The sequence below is a fragment of the Gouania willdenowi genome, chromosome 5, assembly GCF_900634775.1.
Source record: "Gouania willdenowi chromosome 5, fGouWil2.1, whole genome shotgun sequence".
Taxonomy (NCBI): Eukaryota; Metazoa; Chordata; class Actinopteri; order Blenniiformes; family Gobiesocidae; genus Gouania; species Gouania willdenowi.
The window spans coordinates 36,889,034-36,910,313 of NC_041048.1; the positions used below are offsets into that span (position 1 = coordinate 36,889,034).

Genomic DNA, 21,280 nt, shown 5'->3' on the forward strand with positions numbered 1-21,280 from the left:
TTAATAGAAATTATTATGTCAAAATTCTGAGATAGTATTATGTTGGGGTTTTTTTTAAGAATTTTATATTTTGATAAGTGCTATGTAAATAAAGTTTAATTGACTTAAAAGTGAAATAAGAAAATTATAATTAGGATGTATTAATATCTCAATTATGACTTAGAAGCTCATAATTATGACTTAAGAATTTTTTTCATTATCATTTTTTATTTTTCTGGCGGGAATGTGCTTCCACTCAAAGAACAAAATTTTTTTTTACATTTCCAAATTGCAGACGTTCTTTTAGCTTAATTTTGGCAGGACCTGTAATGCGATAGTTTATTAATCAAACCCTATTTCCTATCATGCACTTCGGGCCTACGTCCGGGTCACGTGACAGCGTCAGTCAACATGAGTGGGCGCCTCTGGGTAACAGGAAGTCGTTTGACCCGCAGCGCCCGATACTTGCTGTATTTTCCTTATTAGAAGCAGTTTTATGGCTGAGTGTTGAGAGTGAGTGCCACAGGGTGCATTCACTTCTTACAGGTAAGAAAATAAAACTTTATTTGCTCAGCTTTTGGCCGAGTAGGTCTACAATAAGTACGTGTCTCGGACTCGGAAGAGATAGAGAGAGGGAGGGAGGCTAGCTCGTCCAGGAGCTTCTTTTTCCCCTGATGGTGACACCCTCTGTGATGGAGAACTGACCTCAGACCTATTGGAGTTATTATACAGCTGTGTGTGAATAACTACATGGTGTGTTAGCTGACGGAAAGACGCAGGACACGTTGTTTGGAGCTGCTACGGTTCTCCATGATCCAGGACCAGCTATGGCTGAATGGGTGTCCGAAGCAGGACGATGATCGTCAGCTTTCACCGGAGAGGGTGTCTCTGGATTCCACCTAGGACTGCCTTGCTTAACATCGATTTAAGGTGACTGCTTGAGAGAAACGGGCTTCATCAAACCGTCATCTGCGGTGCCATGAGTGGAGTCAACATGCTGTCCAAGCCTGGAGGACTGGGTCTGACTGGTCCAGGAGGAGGTGCAGGGCTGTCATCGGGGTCCCTCACTAACTCCTCGGTGTCCTCAAACCCGACACCAGGCACAGACACCCGGGGGTGTGAGAACGGCGCCCTGATGGACTCCTTTGGGATCCTGCTGCAGGGTCTGCTGGCTGTCATGGCTTTCAGCACTCTCATGTGTGAGTATGACATCAGACACCGTCCTAAAGCTCAGTTCTGCTGCATGGATCACATCACATGCTGTATTGATCAGCCTCTGTCTGCACATCAAATCTGAGCTCAGTAAACTCAGAGTGCACATATTTCGACACTGTAACCCAACACCATTTAGTGCACATACAGTAACAGTTACACTACTATACCTGCTTAGTGCTCTGAGGTTTGGCTGCAACTGTAATGAAATGCTACCAGCTCTCATTTTATAATCTAATCCAGGGGTTTACTAACAATATTTTTTGACAATTTGAGCCCATTTTGACTTCTTCCTCTTCCTCTTTTATTTTTATTTACCAGATGCCTTAAAAACGTTTTTTTTTTTTTTAACAATTTTAGCCAATCTTTTCTCATTTTTACCCTTTTTCTGCAACTACACCAAACTTGCCACATTTTAATTTATTTTCATCACTTTTTCTTGCCATATATTTTGCTCCTTCTAATGCATTTTTGCTACAGTACCCTCATTTCTAACACTTCTAAATCAAATTTCAATGTCATTTCTGCACATTTTTTCCACTTTGAAGACATTTTTGGCACTTATAAACCTTTTCCACCACTTTCCCACATAATGTCACATATGTTTGTCACTTTTAACCTCTTTTTGCGATATTTCTTGCTTATTTTTGCCAATATAGCAACATTCATGATTTATCATGCCCATTATTTGCCATTTTAAACTAATTGTTCCAATGTTGACACTTTGAACCTTTTTTACCAGTTTTCCTGTCCGTTTTTGACCACACTAATTAGCAACTTTTAACCAATTCCTGTGGTTTTTAAATCCCATTTCAACACCATTTCCACCCTTTTTGTCACTTTTAACCCATTTCATTTTTGAATAAAACAAGGATTTACATCTTTAAGATGACTATATACTATGGCTAAAATAATACTAAACTTCCTGGATAACAGTGGATATTATTCAGATAAATAAATAAATGTGGGTATCACAGATTCATTGAATAATGGACCATCATTTTGCTGACATTATGGATGGACCCCAAAAAGCTCTCCCCTTTATTACCCCTTATAGATGGCCCCGTCTCCACATGACTGTTCTTCAGTGTTCATGTCTGTGTTCAACCACAGCGGGGGTCCCCGGTCTCTAGGTTTCTAGTTTGAGAACCACTGCTTTAATCTAAGATGCATCCATTAAGGACTATTGCCCTGAGTGATTGCAGTGGCTTGTATCAGTCTTTCAGAGTTACATGATGAAATAATAATGTAAGATAGGTAAACAGAAGCAGGGAGGAGAATAAAAAATGAAAGTGTGTATTCCTACGGTTGGTGCACGGACAACCCCCGGTGCTATTGGTACGTTTACCGAAGTACACATACTTAGCGTCTTAGGTTTAGGTTATAACTCTATATCGCAACAATTTTTAGGGTTAGGTTTAGTCTTACTCACGTGACCTAAACTGGCCAATGAGGGGCACTGAGTATGGATAGAATGTTGGTATATTGATACGGCATCCGTACAGATAGCCACTACCATAAAAAATGCTCAACTGCAGCTCTGTAGCACAGATTGGACACAAGTAAAGAAAATAAGTGGGTGAGACCGAAGTGTTGCTTAACCAGATTGTAAGAGGTGAACTATAATAATGAGCAACGTACTGTTTAATTATTATGGGATAAGCGATCCATTCCATACATATTTGGAGTAACTCTACTTGAGAAAGAAATAATGAATAACCAGATAATAGTTTATGAAAAAAACAAAAGTTTTCATTTTTTATTTTGTTTCAATAATAAGGATGTGGATGATCATTTTTAGAACTTATATGGTTGGTGCGTGCAGAACCAAAGTGGACTTTGCTTTAAATAAATTTCAACATAACTCTGAGATTTGATGAATCACATGTAACTTGTAAGTCAGTGAGATAAAATAAAACAATAAGGTTGAGATTAGGGTCTGATAGTTTTGTCCTCTTGTCAACATTCATCAACTGGTAACTTAGGGTGCTGATGTTAAAAGATTTCTGCTCCCCATTCTAGGGATCTAATAACTAGAACAAGTATTTTGGACTTCTGTAGAGATTGAAGTGCCAGATGCCTTTTCTTGGAAAACCATCAAAACACGAACTGCGTATGTTGAGAAATGTCTCGGTTAGATAAAGACAGATGAGGTTTAACTTCCCTTGTGAAAATGAGAAGAGAAAAAGCAGTGTTTGATGGTGATAAGTGTCTGCACCAGCATTGTCGAAATCCAATGTCAAACTTGAGGCTCAGGGGCCAAATCTGGTCCTTTAGCACCCAGTTCGATAGCAGGAGAAAGCTAAAAAAAATAAACAGGAAACTGGTAAATAATTTACTGGTAGATAACTAAATAAACCATTCAATAAACCATCACAATATTTGCAGTTTTGCGATGCCCCTATAACAGAACTTACAGCCATTTGTAACCGTGGTGCAAATTGTCAAAAGAACTCTACCTTTTTTTTTTTTAAATCCGGCAATTGAATCTTACAAAGAACCCCTTAAAATTCATCAATATTAAACTAAAATCTGTCACAAAATCCAGGAGATTTAAAGTGAAAGTCCTGTAGAGATTCATATCAGTGACTTATCGCTTTGATATTCTCAGTACCTTACACACTGTATGTATATACTGTATATTCATATATTGGTTATACGTGGAAGTGCAAACTACGGCACGATATTGTTAAAATATATATTTATTCTTCCTTCCACAAGACCTAGATCTATGGCCCACTTGAGATTAGGGATGCACCGAAATGAAAATTTGTGGCCGAACACTTGGCCAAAAATCGAATGCGGTTGTTAAGTTTTTCACTATTTTTTTCAATAGTGCATAAATAGCCTAGAATACATTTTTAGACATGTTTTTTTAAAGAAAGTAAATGTTTATTTAATATTCTGACATTTTTTTTAAATATTACAGTAGCCTTTGCTTTTCAAAAAAAAGTTTTTCATTTATATTAGCCCTTCAAACAAAACAAAACATGCATTCCAAAAAAACTAAAGTGCTTTAAAGTCGATAAACCCACAACAAATGAATTATTGCCCTTTTGACACAAGTCTGCTTAGCCACAGTAGATTGGCTAATAATGTAAACCAAAGGCTCAATAAGTGTGTGCTTGTAACATCACACACTTATACAGGTACACAATAAATCCCAGGCCAGAACAGATATGTCAATAACAGTGCTTCAGCTTCAAAATCAAAAGAAGAAAACTATGACATCTGAGGCATCTTAAAATTGTTTTATACAGACAAAAACATTAACAACTGTGCCTGTTTGTCAAACCCCAAATAAAATGCTTAAGAAATCTGTGCGTCGGACACTGCGTCACTGCATGTTGTTTGATTGTGTCATACGCTACTATTCAGCCTTGCTTTTAACTCACTCCACCCAAGGCCGAATGTGGCTTTTTTTTTTTTGCACTATTTGGTCGAATATATTCGGTTACTGAGTATTCAGTGCGTCCCTACTTGAGATTAAACCTTTCTGTATTTGGCCCTTAAACTCTAATCAAGTTTAACACTCCCGGTGTACATGCTCAGACTATAGAAGATCTATAAGAGTTCCATGAAAACTGACTCAATGTGTGTTCAAGGAAATTCAAGGATTTTTATTTTGTCATTATGTGCGTGAACATTGAACATGTACATAATGAAATGACGTCCCCAAGTTCTCCGTTAAACCCCTTAAAGAATAATAGTACAAACCAATAAAATAGGAAATACACCAGTAATATAAATACAAATGTACAATGATAGTACAATAAAACCCCAACAGCAGCAGCATTAAAGAAAGAAAGACATGTGAACACAACCTGTTGAGGTGAGTTAGTTGCACCTAAGAAAGAAGTCTGAAGTGTTGTTTCTGTAAGTTTGAAGGAGAGCGCACTCTGAATCATTGTCATTAGGAAGAGTTTAACGACTGAAAACCAAAGAAACTTTTGTTTGTTCCAAATCACAAAAGGCAGTGAGTTCAAGATCCAGTACGTGCTCACTGCTCGGTGAGTTAAAGTGACTGAAGCTGTGATTTATGTTCCTGACTGACAACATGTTAGAAATACCAATAGAATATTAGAGTCTCATGTCTGTGTCACATTCACTATGGACAAATACAGATGAAGTGTGATAATTACCTGCAAATATGTCCTATTTAAAGTAAATCACATTAGAGATTAATGATATGAGGAGGAATTTCTACTTAAACTATTGATGAGGCCGTGTCAGTTTTGGTGTCCAAGCAGCCTCAGAGATGAGGAATGCGCTGCAGTCAGGGTGTGTCGAGACTGAAGTTACATTCTGTTCTGCTGACACTAAGGTCACCACCACAAAAACAGCCTCGTCAATAAATTCAGATGCAACATTAGCTGGAAGCAGGGTTGGGGTCAATTATGGTACATTTTTCAGTTACAATTACGTTTTCCATTATCCATGTTCAATTACAACTCAATTATGATTACAGTGACCAGCATTTTTTTAAATTAAAGTCATTAAATTACAATTATTGTGATCCTCAGAAAGTCAATTACAATTCTCAAATACTTATGTTCAGTTACAACTAATCACAAATACTGAGCCTGAAATAAATAACCTAAAAAAAGTTAGCATCTCTTATGATAATCAGCTGTAAAATACACTAAAAGCAAATATCTATCATCTAATTTATCTATTGGCTTCCTAATCAATGAAAATATAGGTTTTAATATTTTTGGTGTGGGCGTCTGGGCCTTTTTTGTGTCAGTATACCTCAAGATTTATATCTTTTTTGAATGGTCAAATGTGGGAAAGCTTGATATGAAACATTTTAATAATTGACTACATATATGTAGAACTGTAACATGGTTCCCCAGTTTTGCATTAAATTACATTTGACAGTTTTTATAGAATTTTCATGACGACTAGAAAGTAAATTATCTGAACTCAATTGCGATTATCACAGCAACTGATTTTTTTAAATTACTATTATGTCATAATTGTAATTAATGATCAATTACAGAATTATAATTCTAATTTAACCCGGCCCTGGCTAGAAGCCTAAGACAGAAGTGAGATATCACCACTTCCAACTGTGTTCATAATACTACCAGTGTTAGTGAGGAACAGTAGTAGATTCATCTGCGCTGTGCTTCACTGCTCTCACTGATTGGCTCTTTACATTCAGCCCTAGTTCATCCTGCAGACAGACCATAGTTTAAGTGAGGAGATGCAGATTGTGCAGCCGTTCTGTTTTAAATGGACTTTACATAAACACAGATTAGTAGATGCGTGGAGGATTAAATACAGCAAAAATGTGGCAAGCATTTGAGTCACATCAACCATAGTTAAGCTCTACTAGTACTCACGTCTGATTACCGGTACATGTACTTAATTTCACTTTCACTAGTAGCATGAAAAACATTACTAATCGCACTAGTAAGAAAAAAATATATGGAATGCCGTTTGAGCAGTTAAGGTTTTTGTGCGAGTAGACCTTACTAGTACAGCAAAATCATTTTGTGACTAGTAGCCCTAGTAGACTTAAAATATGGTAATAACTTTACTAATAGTACTAGAAACAGAAAATGTATGTACAATTTTACTTTACTATTAAGGTCTACTCGCACACACGATTTTGTACTAGTTCTACTAGTAGACTGGAAACATCTCACGAGTAGTACTACTGGACCTAATGTTAATGAAGTAGGAGGGATTATAACCAAATCCAGCTCCCTGATTGGTTGCAATATTGAATTTGCTTTCCCCGCCCCCTTATTAACATATAAGGTTCACTAGTAAACCAAAACAGTGTGCTAGCAATACGAGTTAGCAATTTTCTTTTTTTTCTTTGTCTGCATATGCTGTCGAAGGTTAACACTGCAAGAAGTGCAATCTTCTATAGACAGCAATACATGTTTTGTTATTGCAATTAAATAAATGAATTTATTTTATTGCATAATTGTGACCATCACCAGCCCTCCCTAAGGAATAGTAAGAAGAACTTTATTATAGGGATTGGGAGGATATAAAAACTTTAAAATGAGATGTGATGTTTGTTGTATATATTGTGCTTATCGTGTTGTGAAATCCATTCAGCCAGTCTAGTGACAAGTGTGGAGCTCAAGTATAATGGTGGTGGCCATGACTAGAGTGAAGAAGTGAGTGGTTTTACCTAAAATTGGTATTTGGGATCAACGTGTCTAAGGTTAAGCTCAGTACGAGTTTATCCCACAGCCCAAGGCCAGTGTATCCATGACCAATGTTTATGCAAGATCGGCTTCTGTGAACACAGGTGCCACCCCGGGCCCGAAGATGCAGCCAGGCCACCCCCCATGACCGAGCACCCCCCCCCCCACATGCTCCAGAGGAACTCCCCAAGGGCAAGCCCCCCACCCAGCCCACAAACCAGCCACCATCCGGCAGAACTGCACAGCCCCAAACGGCGCAAGGACGGACGCCCAGTAAACCACTATGTACATATACTCCAAATTTGACTACAAGTAGAAGCTTTACTATGGTTAATATCATTGATCTATTTCAAAAGATCTGATTCAATTATTTGTCAATCATGTAATGCTTTAATCTGTGTACTGTACACCCATAGATGGCCCTGTAGCTCCGCCCATTGAGGAAAGGGTTCTTCCATCAGGCTTGTGAAAAAAATTAAATGAATAAAACTTCACTTCTGTCAAACCTTTATTTGTTTTAAAATGTTTATTGGCTAAATGCAGAGCTTTAGCAGCAGTATACCAATTTATTTAATAGATGTAAAATCCTCTTTGTAGTTCACAATACCATCATAACCATAAGTAACAATCATTTGTACGACAGTGAGTGGTAATCAGCGATAAACTATGATCAGGTCACTCTTTTCCTCCTTTAATCCTATCACTCCTATAGAGCGATAGAGAGACAGAGACTTTACATTTCTTATTGAAGGACAAGAGCATGGATGTCAAACAGTTTTAATCCCAGTTTGAAGTCAAGTGGGCCCTAGAATAGAGTTGGGCGATATGGAGCAAAATTTTTATCTCGATATTTTTTCTCAAATTGGCGATATACAGTATTGATCTTGATCATTTCAATTCAAATCAAGTTTGATCAGAAAGACAATTCTGTGTTAAATTTGCTAATGCAAAATGCCACACGCACATTTATTAACAAACAGTTGCACAAAATGTGGCACTTTTGGCTTTTTTTTCTTCTTTTTTTTCTAAAGACAGCACGTGTGAGTGAGTTCTGTATTGTGGATGTTTAGGGGAAGGTCTGGGTTAGGATGCACTTAGAAATCCATCTAACTTTCTTTTCATGCTGTTCTGAGAAATTTTGAAAGCAGCAACTCGTAAAACAAGTATTTAGAAACAAAATAAGATATTTATCGATTTAGACCAGTGGTTCCTAAACTTTTCACAGACATTTAACCTGAAGCCATTTACCTCCTACTCCTGGACACTCTTAGTTTCTTTTTTTTCTTACAAATTTTCAAAAATCTTATTAAAACTTTTTCACATTGTCATTATAGGGAATTTTGTGTAGAATTTTGAGGAGATACCAAAATACTTTCCAGATGCACTTTAGGCCAATGTATAATTTGTGGCAATGCATGGAGGCTCCTGACTGATGGTCTATTCATATTCTAGTTTCCAATGTTGTAATGCTGGTTTTTAATTTCTATTCACGTACCCACAGCCATTTTGTGTACCCTACTTTGAGAATCCATCATTTTCTATATTGCTAAAATAAAAAAAACTTGATACATCATCCAGCCCTACCCTAAAATAATCTCTTTGCATGCAAAAATAACTGTTTATTTACCATTATTTAAAAGGGATTTTTTTGACACAACAGGACTTTTTTCTGCTAGAATTTAGCAGTGTTCATTATATTAATCATTCACTTCAACACACTCTCTTTCAATGTCCCAGTTCCTAGATTTAAACTAGACCACACTGTAATGTGTTTAGTATTTCCTGGCATCTGGCTTTGCATTAGTGATTAGAAGGTCCCAGTAGTGTTCGCTCTCTCTCTCTCTCTCTCTCACTCTCTCACTCTCTCACTCACTCACACACACACTCACACACACACACACACACACACACACGCACGCACGCACACACACACACACACACACACACACACACACACACACACACACACACACACACACACACACACACACACACACACACACGCACACGCACACGCACACGCACACGCACACACACACAGAGGAGATCATGTTTCAGAGGTCTGAACAAGTCATTTACCTTCAAAAACAGGTCCTATATTGATCTGACTGTGTAGCTACAATCCATCCACATAAATGTTGCATGTGTGGGTCATCTCCCAGTCTGTTCCATCAGAAACCAGCATCTAGTTTTTGAACCTGCTCAGATTTCTGCTTACTAAATGTCAGCCTCGAATATATTGGGTTTTTTCTACTAAATCCAAGCCAGGATATTGAGAAACCACTCAAATGTTTTCTTCACCGAACTCCTACAAACATGATAACACACAATAGAAATATACAAATGACAGATATATACAAAATGACTGAAAAATGTATTAAACAACGATAGAAATATAGGAAATTATAGAATAAATACAGAAAATGACTGACATTTTTATGAAATGACAATAGGAATATATAAAGACAGAAAAATATACATAACTACAAGAGAAATACACAAAATTACTGAAAAATATATAAAGTGACAAGAACACAGAAAATGACAGTTTAGATGTTGTAATGTGCAGTAATGAAAAGTTACAGGAATTGGTTCTCCAACATAAAAACATTTATTAATTTCCCACAAAATGTCAGCTTCTAATATATTGTTTTTTTCCTCAATCCAAGCCAGGTTTTGGTATTAAAGTCTTTGAGAAATCACACAAATGTTTTCGTCACATAACTCGTACAAACACGCATTCATTCTGAGTGTGAGCTTGTGTTTTCCCAAAGATCTTTGCTGTAATCTGCCGTTCTGTTCTGTTCACAGTAAAACGCTTCAGGGAACCCAAGCACGAACGCAGACCTTGGAAGATCTGGTAAGACCTTTGATCCTTCTACGCAGGGACGGGGTCAATTAGAATTGTAATTGCATAATTCAGAGGTGGGCAACTGGCGGTCCTTTGTGTGGCCCCCATGGTAAATGTGAAAAATGACTCCAAAACACAGAAAAATACACAAAACACAAAAAATACATAAACATGAGACATAAGACAACAAAGTTTTTACACAATTCAAGTGATGAACTGAGGTCTGCTTCTGCAGAAGCTGCACGCGTGCATGTGAGTGAGAGAGGGGGGAGGGGGGGAGGTGGTAAAGGCGGAGCCATTGGGGAGGCTACATTCAAAATCATACTCGCTTTTGAAAATCACCTACCCTACCTTTAAGTCTCAGATTTGTCATTATTCTAAATGTTGAGTGAATGTTAATAACTCGGCCCTCGAGTCAGACGGTCACATTTTTGAAGACTCTGCTGTCATAGTAGTTGCCCACCTCTGGCGTAATTGATAATTATGATGTAATAGTAATTGAAAAAATGTTTTGCTGTTGCAATCTTCATTAACTGGTAAATGAGTTCAGATATGTAATTGTATTTTGCATGGAAATTATATTTTTTAAAAATGACAATTACACAAACCTGTGGAAATTTGCAGTTCTATGGCATACACATGCATAGTTAACAATTATTAAAATATGTTTCAGGTCAACTTTTCCCAATGACAGATCTGTTGAGGATAATTTTACCATTTAAAAAATAAATACAATGAAATTTAGGGGGAGACTGTCCGAAAAAAGGCTGAGATGTCCACACCAAAAATATTTAAAAAAAAAAAAATGTTTTCATGGAAAAGGAAGTCTAACAACAAAAACAAGAGATGAAAAATACATTAGATGATAGATAACATGTTTTAGTGTATTTTATAGCTGATTTAAGGCGTTCGTCAAATTGACCCATTATCATAAGAGATGGAAACAGAGGTTATTTATTAAAGGCTCAGTAATTGGGTTTAACTGTAATTGAACTTAAGTAATTGAGAACGTAATTGACTTTCAGGGAGAAAATAATTGTTGTAATTTTAGTTGTAATTGGAAGAAATGCCGGTTACCGTAATCGTAATTGAGTTGTAATTAAAGGCTGTGCGATATGAACTAAAACTCATATCTCGATATTTTTTCTCAAAATGGCGATGTATATACGATAATTCTTGATAATTTAATTCAAATTAAGTATAACCAGAAAGACAATTCAGGGTTTTGCTGATGAAAAATGCCAAATAGGCTCATTTATTAACAAACAGCTGCACAATATGAGCCACTTTTGACTTTTCCTCCTTTAAGGGACAGCACGTGTGAGTGTGTTCTGTAGTGTGGCCTTTAACATGTTCAACTGTCTGTTCACATTCAGCTAAGACCTTCAACCTTTTCAACTTTTTTCAACTTTTTCAACCCATTTCATTTTTTGTTAATCTTTTTTCAACTTTATTGCTAATATTCAGCTAATGCTAGGTTAGGCTAATGCTAACATTAGGTTAATGCTAGGGTAATGCTAACGTTAGGGCTAGGCTAATGCTAATGCGCTTGTTAGGTTCATGCTAATGCTCGTTTACTGCTAATGCTAGGTTAATATTAATTCTAGATTAGTGCTAGTGTCAGGCTTATGTTATTGCTAAGTTATTGTTAATGCTAAGTTAATGCTTTTGTTAGGTTATTGTTATTGCTAATGCTAGGTTCATGCTAATGTTAGGCTAATGCTGACATTAGACTTATGCTAATGTTAGGCTAATGCTGACATTAGACTTATGCTGATGTGAGGCTAATGATAATGTTAGGTTAATGATAATGCTAATGCTAAGCTAATGCAGTGTGACGCGGGCCTTACTTGCATTTTCTTAAGGAAATGCAAATGTTCTAGTTATTCTACATAACCACACCTCATTGGTTGTTCTAGATAAAGCTTTAAAAGTTAATTTTCCTCCTTCTGCTGCAGGTTTCTGGACACTTCCAAACAGGCCATCGGAATGCTTTTCATTCACTTCGCTAACGTCTACCTGTCGGACCTCACAGAGTCGGATCCCTGCTCGCTGTGAGCCAAGTTCCTCCATCATAGATAAAAACTAAGTGTGTGTGTGTGTGTCGAGTGTAATAAATGCTGCTTTTTTCTACTTCTAGATACCTCATTAATTTCCTATTAGATGCTTCTTTGGGCATGCTGCTAATCTATGCAGGGGTGAGAGCCGTCAGTGCAGTAGTAGAATGGAGGCAGTGGGAGTCGCTACGCTTTGGAGAATATGGTGAGTGTTTACACAGAGATGCCTGTTCTATCAAGTAGAGCAGGGGTTCTCAACCTTGGGGTCGGAAGATACTAGGAGGGCCAGCTGCCTTTAAGAACTAATATTATTTTTTCTTTTTAACTATGTGAGACAATTTTTGCTTATTTTTACCCTTTTTTTTCAACCACACCAAACTTGCCATATTTTAACCTATTTTCATCACTTTTTCTAGCCATGTTTTTGCTCCTTTTAATGCATTTTTGCTACATCACTCCCATGTCCGCCACTTCTCCATTAAATTTCAATGCCTTTTCTGCACATTTTTCCACTTTCAAAGATATTTTCAGCACTTATAAACCTTTACCAAGACTTTTCCCACCAAATGTAGCTTATGTTGACCCATTATTGTCACTTTTAGCCTCCTTCCACCATATTTCGTGCTTATTTTAGCCAATTTAACCAAATTCAAGATTTGTCATACCCATCATTTGCCAGTTAAAGTAATTGTTCCAATATTGACACTTTGAACCCTTTTTGACACTTTTTCTGTCTGTTTTTGGCCACTGTAATTTGCAACTTTAAACCAATTACTGTTGTTTTTAAAATCCAATTTCACCACCTTTTCCTCCATTTTTGGTCACTTTTAACCCATTTTTATTTCTGATTAAAACAAGGATTTACATCTTTAAAATGGCTGTATACTCTGGCCCAAATTATAAAGAATGTTTTGGATAACAGTGGATATTATTCAGATAAATAAATACATGTGGTGATCACAGATTCATAGAACAATGGACCATCATTTTGCTGATTTTATGATTGATTTATGAGTCCCAAAAATCTCTCCCCTTTATTCCCCCTTATAGATGGCTCTGTCTCCACATGACTGTTCTTCAATGTTCATGTCTGTGTTCAACCACCTTTCGGTACTGTGGAGGTCCCCGGTCTCTGGGACCTTTATTTTGGGGGTTGCTGACTGAAAAGGTTGAGAACCACTGCAGTAGAGGGCAGTAAAGCCTCTGTGCTGCAATGCAGTCACAGCATCTGCACTTTTGTGTGTGTGTGTGTGTTGTGTGTGTGTGCAGGTGAGCCAGTGCAGTGCACAGCGTGGTTGGGTCAGTGCATCCTCTACATCCTCATTGTGATGTTTGAGAAAGTCTTAATGATGTTGGTCCTGCTCATCCCGCAGTGGAAGAAGGTGAGAAAAAAGCACAGAGCATTGAATTGAAATGAGAATATCCAGGATATTCTCCTTTGTCCTTTTATTGGACTCAAATCATTTTATCAATATTTTCATGTTCTGTCAGCTGGCAGAGGAGCTCGACAACAAATTGTACAAAACACCATATGATACAAAGAACAGTCTTCTAGACAACGTTAATAAAATAAAAAATATGTAATACTGTTGGACAACATTGAAGAGGCTATAATAAGCATTAGATAAGATGCAACAAAGGTTGACCCTTTTAATGTAAAGCAATGCAACACTAGTTATGGGCATCCAGTGGTCCGTGGGCCACAAGAGGCCCTCTGCTTTATTTTGAGCGGTCCGCAAAGTAAATGCACTAAATGAATCCAGAAACACACAGAAAAATATACAAAACGACAAGAAAAATACACAAAACGGCTGAACAATTTACAAATGATACAAATGACAAGAATTGAAAGAAAAATATACAAAACAACTATAGAAATATGCAAAACGACAGATAAATATATACAAAATGGCAACAGAAATACACAAAATGACAGAAATATACTGTACATAAAACGACAACAAAAATGCACAAAATGACAAAAAAAATACACAAAATGATTAAAATTTTATGAAACAACATAAGAAATACATAAAATGACAAAAAACATACAAAACTACAATGGAAATAAACAAAATGACAAAAAAAATATATAAAATGACAACAGAAATACAGATAATGAATACAAAAACACACGCTATGGCAGATTGGATGAAACGTTGCAGGAATGGAGTTTTTTCTCCCACATATAAACATTTATTAAGTAGACTTTTTAGATAAGAATATGAAAATTAAAACATGAGCTGAAGCCACAGGCTTAGTTTTTATTCTCTATTCCTGTTCCTTAGAATGTTCAATAGCATTCACTAGCTTAGAAGACAGATTAGTGAAAGTTGCGATCTCACAATGATGGGAGGTCAAATCATATTTCCGCTGTTTGTTCGCTTGATGAACTTCATCAGTTCAACACTGGAGTTCGTGACACACTTTGCTCCACATCTGTTCCTCAGATTCCAGCTGTTGTCCATGTCTTATTTGTGCTCTTTGTGTGTGCGGGTGTGCGTGTTGCAGTTGGCTCTCCTCAACCCCATACAGAACCCCTACCTGGAGCTGGCCATTGTCATGCTCATCGTCCCATTCTTCGTCAACGTAAGTCTGCCTGAGCTTTGTGTCCAATTCCACACTTTTTATGTGTCAAACACTTCACTGTGTGCATGTGCTGGTTTACATTTCAGGAGTTTAATAAGTAATTTGTGCTTTTCATGTGTTCCTCAGGCCCTCATGTTCTGGGTGGTGGACAATTTCCTGATGAAAAAGCACAGGACAAAAGCAAAGCTAGAGGAGAGAGAGGAGGACTCCAGAGGGAACGGCAAAGTGCGCTACAGACGAGCGCTTTCTCACGAGGACTCAGAGTCAGAGGTGCGATCACATCAGAATCTAAGTTTGACATGTTTAGTACCTAGACTCACCACACCACCAGGTGGCAGTAATGCACTGCATACCAAAGCTGTTAAAGTGGTTTTAGAGTTGTTGTTGTGTTTCAGTCAGAGGTTTGTAATATTCACCAACATATTTCTTATTCATAAAATCTATCTATTAATTATGACAGTGTGTTTTTAAAATTTGAGATATTGTTGTCATGGACCATCACTTCCATTTGTAAATAAAATGGAAGATCTGTAAGGCACTGACAGTATCCAAGCAATAAGTGATGGATATCAGTCCCTGCAAGATGTTCACTTTAAATTTCTTGATTATTTGACAAAATTTTATTTAATTTGGGATAATTTTGTGGAGTAATTCTGGGGGAAATGGCAGGGTTTTGGAAAAGTTGAGAGTTTTAATTGACTGTCATCATCACGTGATAAACATTGGAAAACTGTGAGCCCTGTGAATGTTATAGAATTTCATTGAATTTGTGTATTTGGAGTGGCTGATATTTCTAGCTCGCATTCACGGTAGTTTGACTTCCGTTGGAACAGTAACAGTGACAATGCAGGTGTCATGGGCCAGTGGTGCAATGGATAACGCGTCTGACTACGGATCAGAAGATTCTAGGTTCGACTCCTGGCTGGCTCGTTAAGTTTTTTGTGTTCACTGGTTTTTGCAGAATCTATGTTGGTTTTGAAGTTAAACTTTGGGCTTGTTAAAGCTTGTTTGTTTTTCTTAAAGATTTGAAGTGTCACAGCGTTCACTCTGTTGTTGTTTTAGTGTAGACTAGCTGGATCATTGTCCTGTACTATGACGCTGGCTAACTTCTTACTGGGCTAAATCACAGTGGTAACTTAAGCTGAACACCTAAGCTGGTTGGGACGAAGAGTTTAAGTGTCGACCATGATAAGGAGTTCTCTAAAAAGCTAAGGAAAAGAGGCACAATGCTTCCTTTGTAACCTCCTGTAGCCTAGGAAACACTGATGCATCTTTTACCGAAGGAGACAAGATAATGCTGACCCACAATTCCTTGCGGCGACAACATTTAAAGGGACCCGCTCATCCCTGCATTCACTGAAACTCACAATGACAATTAGGTTGTCATGGGCTAGTGGCGCAATGGATAACGCATCTGACTACGGATCAGAAGATTCTAGGTTCAACTCCTGGCTGGCTCGATCTTTTTGTGTATGTTTGTGGAGCAAGTTTATTGCTATGGGCCAGTGGCACAATGGATAACGTGTCTGACTGCGAATTAGAAGATTCTAGGTTTGACTCCTAGCTCAATCTTTTGTGTTTACTGGTTTTTGCAGAATCTATGTTGGTTTTGAAATAAAACTTAGGGCTCTTCCTCCTTCAAAGAAATTAATAAAATACAGCTGCTGTCCTGTTGGTACCATGCACTTTTTAAAGGAACATATTTCAAACTGATTTACTGCATAAATGTTATTATGAATGAAAGGTAATTTAACTGCCCAACCTGCAGCTGCCAGCTACGTTTATATAGACAGGTAATATAACATAAGTTTGAGCTGTTTAAACTTCTGGACTTGTTTGCCCACTTTATGATAACTAGGGCTCAATCTTATAGAAATAATGTATGGTACTTGATGTTACAAGGGGTAGGACCATATAGACCACTTGATGGCCCATGTCACGACTGACGTCACAACTCTAGCTGGAGGCAAAAACAGGAAACGCCGCTAGCTAAAGACGGTGGAGGCTAGTAATGTTACAGCTTTGTTGTGTGTTTGGGTGCCAGAATAGAAGGAATACCGTTAGTGGACGTAAATTCAAGTTTTACAGGATTCCAGCGGACACTCGTGCTCAAAAAAAAACAAAGACAATTGTGGTTTTGCAAATGATAACGCGTCCGACTACGGATCAGAAGATTCTAGGTTCGACTCCTGGCTGGCTCGATCTTTTTTGTTCACAGTTTTTTGCAAAATCTACATTGGTTTAATCGCACGCTTTTACGCATTAACAGTGTCCGCAGCTTCCTGTCTGTGTTCCTTCCTACCTACTTTTTCTGCTGTAACAGTGTTGTTTTTAGTCAGAATTATAGATTTTATTTCTTCATATTTTTTATTAATTATTCCTCAATTGTGACATAAGTTGCTCTGCACAGTTTATACGTGATTGTGATTTTTATCCTTTCTTTAACCATTTTTTGCCACTTTTCATCCTCATCCAAATACGCTACCTTTTGCACAATAAACACCACTGTTTTCTTTTTTTCTGACATTTTGTGTCTTTTTGGATTTCCTCTTATCAGGCTGACCTCTGGGATTTATTCAGTGTGTCCTGTACTATGACGCTGGCTAACTTCTTACTGGGCTAAATCACAGTGGTAACTTAAGCTGAACACCTAACCTGGTCGGGACGAAGTGTTTAAGTGTCAACCATGATAAGGAGTTCTCTAAAAAGCTAAGGAAAAGAGGCACAATGCTTCCTTTGTAACCTCCTGTAGCCTAGGAAACACTGATGCATCCTTTACCGAAGGAGACAAGATAATGCTGACCCACAATAATTCCTTACGGCAACAACATTTAAAGGGACCCGCTCATCCCTGCATTCACTGAAACTCATACTGACTGAAAACACAGCACACTGGTTCAAGAAAAAGGGATATTTCGCTCTGTAGTGCCGACTAGTTGTATAGCGGAAATTTTGTGTTGTCATGGGCCAGTGGCGCAATGGATAACGCGTCTGACTACGGATCAGAAGATTCTAGGTTCAACTCCTGGCTGGCTCGAGCTTTTTTATTTTTACAGAATCTATGTTGGTTTTGAAGTTAAACTTAGGGCGATCATTTGTTTTTATTAAAGATTTGAAGTGTCACAGCATTCACTCTTCAGCTTTGTATTACAGGCCTTTAGAGATGTTGTTTCTATCAGAGGTTTGCAGTTTTTGCTGATGAACACTTACTATAACATTATTAAGTCAGTAATGTGGCATGTGGCTCTTTATGTCTTAATTTTGAATATTGTTCCCCAAGAAAACCTTAAAAGGTGGAAACTTTTTAACCCCTTTTTCCAAATTTGTTTTTGCCATTATGCAACTTCCTTTGTCACATTTTTTCCCCTTTTCTAAAAAATTAGAGGTTTTTTTTTTTTTTTAGATTTTTGCTACCTTTGCCATTCAATACCCCTTTTTCCTTTTTTTGTCCATTTTTGCAAGTTCTTTTTGACACCTATATATCTCATTTTTATCCTTTCTTTAACCATTTTTTGCCACTTTTCATCCAAATATGCTACCTTTTGCACAATAAACACCACTGTTGCCTTTTTTCCCGACATTTTACCTCATTTTGTTCCACATTTTTGCCCTTTTTCTCTATTGTTTGCCACATTTTGCCCATTTAAGCTACGTTTTGCCATTGCACACCACCTATTTGGACCATTTTTTGCAACCTGATACTCTTTTTTTTGTCACTTGAGTGATTGACAATGACAAACAATGGACCAATAATGGGTCGATTGGCAACACTCTGCAAGCCAATGATGAGTGGCTTCATTTAAATATCTACAGTGGTTTTGAAATGAAACACAAGGCTCTTTCTCCTTTCTTTGAAAACTGAAATAAAAAAACAACTGCTATCCTGTAGGGACATTGCACATTTTTAAAGGAAAATATTTCAAAACAAAAATTATTTTGTGAATTCCTTTGTGAATCTTCTGTGTCTAATATTTAACTCCTACCTGTGTCCGTGTCAAAGTCTTATAGTATCTTTGTGTGTGACCTTCCTCGCTCCATCTCAGATCCTTTTCTCAGCGGACGACGAGATGGACGAGTCGGATGAAGAAGACGTCCGTCGGCTCACTGGTCTGAAGACCGTGAAAAAGAAGAAGCATCGCATGGGGATCCCAGTTTGACTCCCTACCATCACTGATCCTCTCTGCTCTTCCCTCTGATGCCTGCGATCATATCCTCAGCCTTTAAAGACTAAAGCTTATTGTGTAGGTACCGATACATTCCCTTTACGACTAAACGTATACCCTTAAACACTTTATGGGGAAACAATTGAATTGCAGCGTGAATTTAGAATCCGGTCACGAACAATTATTCAGCGGATGTGAAATGCAAAATGTATGTAAAATATAGACTCAGTGACTCCGGTTTAAAAGCCTACTGTTCAACCTGTGTGTGTGCGTGTGTGTGTGCGTGCGTGCATGCGTCCACTACAAAACAGAGCCTATCATAGCAGTGCTACCATTCATTCCATGTGTTTTCTATGTAAACATTGTCCCTGTGTGTCGCATCTCTTCCATCGATGGTAAAACATCCCTCAGCAGCACACTGACACGTCTCTGCTGTAATATTTGTGTGACACATTAATATTATTCTTATTATTATTGAACATTATTTGTGTCTTTGGAAATGTTTGGTTTCTTCTGATCTCATTTGCGGGTCAAATTGGTGACTGTTTCTTTAAAATGTTGTTTGTTACTCCCTCTTAAGTAGTTATGGGAACTTTCTCTCGCACAATCCCATTGAACACAGTTCCCTTTTTCTTTTCTTTTTTTTTTTTATGTCTCCAGCTTTGTATTTTGTGTTGTTTTTTGTGGTTGTTTGGTTCCAGTTTTGTGCCTGAGTGAAACTACCAGCAGGGTTTTTTTTTCTTCTCTTTTTGTGTTCTTTGACTGTTTCTGAGATGAAGCAGCATTCAGCAGGCTCTGATGATGAGAATGTGACACGCACGGACCTCTAAAGTGTACACAGCAGGGAGCAGGTAACTGTGTGTGTGTGTGTGTGTGTGTGTGTGTGTGTGTGTGTGTGTGTGTGTGTGTGCGTGTGCGTGTGCGTGTGTGTGTGTGTGTGTTGATCTTGTTTGGCGTAAATGAGATGACATAAATTAACTGTGATGACTACGGTTGTGGGGATGATTCCACTCTGTTGTTTTGGGGCTTGTTGACATGTTTTTAAGGGGGAATGTACAATGTACAGCAGCAGATGTGGAAGTTCTCAGATAAACCAGGGGAAAAGAGGGCTTTTAGTTTCTTGCAAAGTTTAAACTTCTCAATGAACAAAAAAAAAAAAACCAAGCGATGCAGATAATTTTTTCATTGTAAAGGCTTTTCAAATAAAAAATGTAATGCACTTTTTCAGCTGCTGTGTTTTGCTTTCAGTGAGGAATTGCGTCCCTGGCCGAGTACTGAAGCTTCCTAATACCTTGGGGAAAAAAGGCTTTCCTCATGTGTGACGAAGTAACATCACTATAAAAAAAACAGAAAACAACAAGATTGATGATATTCATAATGGTTTGTGCTTGAAGATTCAAAATGTGACTGTGTTTTTTTTTTTTTTTTTAGCGAGCGGAAATGTGTAGAAAAATGGCAACATATTCATGAAAATATTATTTTTGCTCTTGATTAATTTATTGAGGTCACCCACAGACACACACAAAAAACTGTTAGAAAAATTCTAATAAATTGGAAGACAGGTTATATATTTTTTTTCGTTGGCGGGGGGCCTTGGGGTTGGGGCCGGTGGCGGGTAATGCTGAGTCCTTGGTTCCATGGGGATTTCAGGTGTGTGTGGGGGGTGGTGGCTGCCTCTTGACCTGGGATCTCTGGGGGGGCTGCTTGGTCGTGGGGGTGGCCTGGAGCTCCTTGGTTCCTGTTGTTTCTGCCGGCCTGGCTGCATATTCGGGCCCGTGGCGGCGCATGTGTTCGCAGAAGCATTTCTTGCACGGATGCACTGGCCTTGGGCTGTGGGATAAACTCGTACTGAGCTTAACCTTAGACACGTTGATCCCAGATATTTGTTTTAGGTATAACCACTCACTCCTTCCCTCTGTTCACGGCCACCACCATTATACTTAAGCTAGGTGCTGTGTCACCCGCTTCAATTTCTCCACACTTGTTACCAGACTGGCTGAACTGATTACACAACACAATATGCATAACGACAGTATAACATCACATCTCACTCTCACTTTAAAACAGTCAACTCTTCCCCACCCCATTCATTTTCCTACCCTGACTCTCTCTTCCCTGTTTTTTTCCCCTCACCTAGGTGTAACATTGTCCTGTCTTTTTATATTCTCCATATAATAAAGTGTTTCTTACTCTTCCTTAGGGAGGGCTGGTGATGGTCACAGTTATGCAATACATTAATTTATTTAATTGAAATGACAA

At 37.9% G+C, this 21,280-nt stretch overlaps 1 protein-coding gene and 3 non-coding genes across 4 annotated transcripts; all 4 read left to right on the top strand.

Annotated features, from left to right (window-relative positions):
* The first annotated feature begins 402 nt into the window (after positions 1–402).
* Positions 403–20,245, top strand: stimate (STIM activating enhance). The gene is made up of 8 exons (XM_028446469.1): positions 403–1,178; positions 10,173–10,221; positions 12,171–12,266; positions 12,353–12,474; positions 13,539–13,651; positions 14,781–14,858; positions 14,985–15,128; positions 18,902–20,245. Exons 1-8 carry the CDS (start codon positions 959–961, stop codon positions 19,013–19,015), a joined length of 936 nt encoding a protein of 311 aa, XP_028302270.1. The 5' UTR covers positions 403–958; the 3' UTR covers positions 19,016–20,245.
* trnar-acg (transfer RNA arginine (anticodon ACG)) lies at positions 15,716–15,788 on the top strand. The gene has a single exon. It is a non-coding gene; the product is annotated as a tRNA-Arg (tRNA).
* On the top strand, positions 16,246–16,318 carry trnar-acg (transfer RNA arginine (anticodon ACG)). The gene has a single exon. It is a non-coding gene; the product is annotated as a tRNA-Arg (tRNA).
* trnar-acg (transfer RNA arginine (anticodon ACG)) lies at positions 17,823–17,895 on the top strand. The gene has a single exon. It is a non-coding gene; the product is annotated as a tRNA-Arg (tRNA).
* Positions 20,246–21,280: the final 1,035 nt, after the last annotated feature.